This window comes from Aplysia californica, unplaced genomic scaffold (genome assembly GCF_000002075.1).
Source record: "Aplysia californica isolate F4 #8 unplaced genomic scaffold, AplCal3.0 scaffold00223, whole genome shotgun sequence".
Classification (NCBI taxonomy): Eukaryota; Metazoa; Mollusca; class Gastropoda; order Aplysiida; family Aplysiidae; genus Aplysia; species Aplysia californica.
Window position 1 is genome coordinate 143784 of NW_004797493.1, and position 5156 is coordinate 148939.

Below are 5156 nucleotides of genomic sequence, written 5' to 3' on the forward strand. Positions count from 1 at the left end.
CCTCTCCTCTGGGGGGGGGGTCTCTCTCCCGGAGTGGGCACTCTCTCTCTCTCTTGTGTCTCTCTCTCTCTCTTGTGTCTCTCTCTCTCTCTCTTGTGTCTCTCTCTGTCTCTCTCTCTCTCTCTTGTGTCTCTCTCTCTCTCTCTTGTGTCGGTGTCTGTTTTGTGTCGGTGTCTGTCTTGTGTCGGTGTCTGTCTTGTGTCGGTGTCTCTCGGAGTCTCTCGCCTCTTTGTTTGCCTTCGTTTCACGCACACACACGCGCACGCGTATCAAGATCTACCAAATTATGTGTAAAAGGTGTCATAAATGAAACCTTGCCTCTTGTCGTGAAAAAAGTAGAGCCATTGGCTGTAACGAAGTGCGTGTGTCTACCAGTGTGTGTGTGTGTGTGTGTGTGTGTGTGTGTAACTGTCTAGCGGGGTGTGTGGATAATATACAGATGACTTGTGACTTTGTCTTGTGGTGTGAAGACTGTCCATCCTAAGGGTTTTTGGACGTGGGACTGTTTGGTCCTGCTTTTTCTGTCCCACTGTTTATGTCCGTCTTTCCCTCAGTTGTCTGTTTTGTCTTATTTTTCCCCCTTTGTTTCTGTCTTCCTTCCCTTTCTTGTCTGTTTTGATTTGTTTTCCCTTCGCTAAACAAGCGCCGGCGTCTGGTGCAGCGGTAGCGCTTGGGTTCCTCACGCAAGTGATCCAAGTTTGATTTGCCAAATCATAAGTGAGCGTTATTACACTGTGTGTGGCTCTTAACATAAATAAAAACAAGCAAATGGATAAAACGCCTAACTCTGCTCATCCACAGAACCGTGGACAAACGATGTCACAGTGCAACTGGCTTGCTCGAGTGGGGTAAGTTCCGCTTTTGTTATTTGTCGCACAGGAACCTGGGGCTTTGAGTGAACGATTGTCTGGTCTAAACAATGGGAGGAAAGAAATGTGTAAATATAGGGTTTTTTTTACACCCCATTGACACAAATTGGATCGTTTAGAGGCGGGCTTCTGATCACATAGTGGCCAACCCTCACTGAGAGGTATACAACGTCTCAGCAGTAAAGCAGACATGCTCTATGAAATATTTTCCAGGCTGGGAAATCAAACTCTGGTCTCCTGTGCGCGACGGTGAAGTTCCAAACTGCTACACCACAGATGCCGGTACATGATCAGGGTGGAAACTCGGAAATATGTATTGCACGTTTTCATAATCTGTTTACTTGATAAAATTGAAGTTGCATTTCTATTGGTTCGATAGCGCCGTAAAACACCTACTCAATCAATCAAAAATGTTGCATTTCTTATTTGTATCAATTCATGTATCAATTCATGTTGTGTACCTTTCTCTAATTTGATTTGGCTGAATGCTCATGGAGATTTGTCTCCATCATTTCACCTTTTGAAACAAGTACCCTAATGCCACCGTATTTGTCACGACACGGTGTGACCTGGTTAAGGCAACGTATCAAGAAGAAGAATTAAGATCGTCTTTTTAATGAACACAAAGGATTTGAACCCCGAGGCCAACTTTTCAAAAAAGCGTCTGATTTCACCACGATGCCATACATTTGTTTTTTTCAGCCACACACCTGTGCTGACGTCCAAGGTTCGAACCCCCGTCCTGTGGTTACTCTTTCCAACGGCCTGGAAGTTGTCTGTGACACTGTGACAGACAATGGAGGTTGGATTGTTATGCAGGTAAGAATGATGTTGTTAGAACTTCAGAGTTCTGACAGATTATTCAGGTAAGGATGACCCTGTATTTATTGGCACTGGAGACCTTACTTTGAAATGCTTATTCCTTGTTCGATCGCAACAAAAAATGGTCACAAATTGAGGTTTGATACCTAATGAAACATCATTCAGGACAACAAAGCAAACTTTCATTCTTTAAACAAATCGCACTTACATTTTTTCCTTGCTTTTTTCAGCATTTAGAATTTGGGCACCTTTTCTGAGCACTGCTGAGGCTACAGCTCTTGAAATAGCCCTAAATGTTATAGATAAATTCACCAAGTCTACTTTTCAAATCCCTTCCGACACTTTCGTCTGAAATCTTTGAGCGCTCTGACACCTCCGGCAACAGAATTGAAAAACTTCTAATGAAACTGCATTTTAACATCTCGGTCTATCTGGGAAAAACTGTTAAAATAACTTTGCTTCCCAGACATGTAGGCTTTGATGGCAACGAGACCGTTGACCACCTTGCCACCGAAAGTAAAGAACACCTTGCATCCTCCAAGTCCCAAATTTTTGGAACCAACACACTCGAAGGAGAGGAGACTCTTTTTTTGCGTGGCATGCAACACATACTTTACTGGTCAGCACATTCTGACGGAATGTGTCTACTTTGACCATATACGTGTAAAATACTTCAAATGTAGAAATTTCAACCGTTTTTCGACTTCGTTTTAATCCAAGGAAGATTTTGAGTATTATTAAAGAAATTTGATTTTTTTAATAAGATATAGAAATATACAGTTGCTGTCGATGTGTATTTCATGTACACTTAAATTCTTGTAAATATTCATATGTCTCTGCCATATTTACAAAGATTTTTATAAATGTCTGTCCGTCTTTTTTAAACCTAAGATGTGCAACTATTATAGCCTACTTGTTGGTACTTGCATGACCAAAATTGGGTCGATAGTGCCGTAAAACGCCTACTCAATCTTCTGAGTACATACAACCTATGCCAAGATTTAAAAACTGCATTATATTAAATACAACATTTTGCTCGTACATTGTAAAAGCCGGGCGCCGGTCTGTAGACGGGACCTCGACTTTTAGTTCATTACATTTGATCCGGACCGTCTTATCGCATTCTGCTGGCATTTACAGATAGAAAACCACAGTGACCCGCAGCTGCCTTTTGATGTGCTGCTGGCATCAACGGGACACGTGGCAGCCCTCTGATGTGCTGCTGATCATGATTTTCCTTTATACACGCTATCCGTGACTTGGAACACAAAAGCCATTTGATTTTTGAGAATGGCCTGCAAATAGCTTTTGCCCTTGTGAAAAGAAATTCGCCCGCATTCAAAAGGATCCCTTTAAATCAAACCTGCTCTTACGGTCACCTTGTCAAAAATAATTGCATGAATAAACTTGTCTCCCCCCCCCCCCCCTCCTTCTCCGTTTTCTACTTTGACACTGGTCGTTTGATCTCGACAATGTGTAGCCGTGTTTGACAGTTTTGACTGTACTGTCAAATTGGGTTTCGACGTACATATGTGTAGTGGGTCTGTGGGTAACGGTCTGACTTAAACTGTCTCCAACATGTCCCCAGAGACGAGCGTCCGCCGACGTGGACTTCTACCTTAAGTGGGTGGACTATAAGTACGGCTTTGGGGATGTCTACGGCAACTTCTGGCTCGGCCTGGAGAAAGTCCACCAGTTGACGTTCAAGGAAAGTATTGTTGTCGTTGTCGTTTTAAGGGTTTAGGGTTCCATTCAGTAGTATGGAGGATGGTGGTTGGAGGTGGGGGGGTGAAGGAGAATGTGAATTGCCCTGTGCTGTAGATTGGTGTAACCCCACCCTCTGGGCGGTGCCACTGACTGAAGTGTCTTTAGGCCATTCCCGGGGTGGGGGGGGGTGACATTAACTTTTTCTTCTGCACAGTAGAATCGTAAATGAGCTTATTCAACAATGTGGTGCTCATAACTGTGCCTGAACTGCAACGGGGAACTGCTTTTTCTTAATCTTACTATCGTCATATTTCCTCTCGTCATATTTCCTCTCGTCATATTTCCTCTCGTCATATTTCCTCTCGTCATATTTCCTCTCGTCATATTTCCTCTCGTCATATTTCCTCTAACTTCTTTTTTTTTACTTTCTTGTGGCCTGCTATTTCCGGGGTGCCTCGATAATCTAAGCAGACTGTGCTATTAAAGTTAGAGGTGAGCACAGTAAGTTTTGATTCCCTGAAAAGACTTCTCTGTTGACATCCACCCTTTGGCGCTCATGTGACCTTATGCAATTGCGAGCACCATAAAACCTCTACTAAAACTAAAACCCAACAGATTTGTTAGGTTAAAACAATAATTGATATTCATTTTGGTCGTTTTTGGCTTTGAATTTAACAGAGACGGTACGAACTGAGGGTTGATATCACATTCAACGGACAGGACTATTATGCTAACTACGATAACTTCACTCTCTTTGGAGAAGCGGAGAACTACACAATCCGAGTATCTGGATATTCGGGTAATTCATCTGATGGACTCACCTACCACAATGACCAGCCTTTCACAACCAAAGACCGCGACAACGATGCGAAAAGTTCGGACAACTGCGCCGTAGAGTACCACGGTGCCTGGTGGTACAAGGCCTGCCACGACTCCAACCTCAACGGCAAATGGGGAAGTCAGGAATACGGCGAGGGCTTAGTATGGGGCACCACCACCGGCGATTACGATTCGGCGACTTTTACTGAAATGAAGATCCGACCCCTAGATTGAGACGGAACTCGCCATACACGCTGTGATGACCTACGTTTTTGTTTTCTGAACGCTCAATAGAATATCTTTGGAAAAAAAGATGAAAAGGAAGTTCATTAAAAAGTTTCAAATGTATTTTCCTGCTTTCTTTGTTACTTTTGTCTTTTGTTCCCACTGTCGGCAAAGCGTGTGTTCTTTACGTAGGAACAGATCTTGATGTTTAAGAGAAATTTCCTCTTGGTAGTACCTGTTCTATTCTATGAGCACACACTTGGACGAACCGAAGCGATTAACGACTTCCATGTCGCCCACTGAGTCAAGCAGTGCAAAAGAGGGGATGGGGGCTTGTCGAGAGTGGATGAGGAACGGGAGCTGGGGTGTGAGGGGAGGACGATTCTATTTCTACCTCCATAATGAAAGCATTGGTACACTATTGTAATGTATTAGCCTAGCAAACTGAGGTGTGTAAACGTACATTCGGTACATCTTGTCAATAGATTTTGTTCACAGCAGATGCAAGATTTCGCTAAGTGGGGTGGCAAAAACACAGAGCTAAGCCTCAAATGACACATTATGTGATCCAGTGACAAAGCGTATTGCATACAATCAAGTTAAGCAAGAATTGACGTATCCGAAGTCTCCCCGGGCTGTGTCTATGGCCTCCTCGCTCTCCCCGACATAGGCTACGTGAATACATTGACACATATCGCACCAATATTGAACAAT

General features: G+C 43.4%; 1 protein-coding gene across 1 annotated transcript in view; it reads left to right on the top strand.

Moving 5' to 3' along the window:
* LOC101858496 (ficolin-1) overlaps positions 1-4565 on the top strand; it is a 4921-nt gene extending 356 nt beyond the window's left edge. The window contains exons 2-5 of the mRNA XM_005099709.3: positions 802-848; positions 1572-1688; positions 3280-3399; positions 4077-4565. Of these exons, the coding sequence (XP_005099766.2) occupies positions 802-848; positions 1572-1688; positions 3280-3399; positions 4077-4451 (659 nt within the window). The 3' untranslated portion in view covers positions 4452-4565. The remainder of the gene's footprint in view (positions 1-801; positions 849-1571; positions 1689-3279; positions 3400-4076) is intronic.
* The last annotated feature ends 591 nt before the right edge of the window (positions 4566-5156 follow it).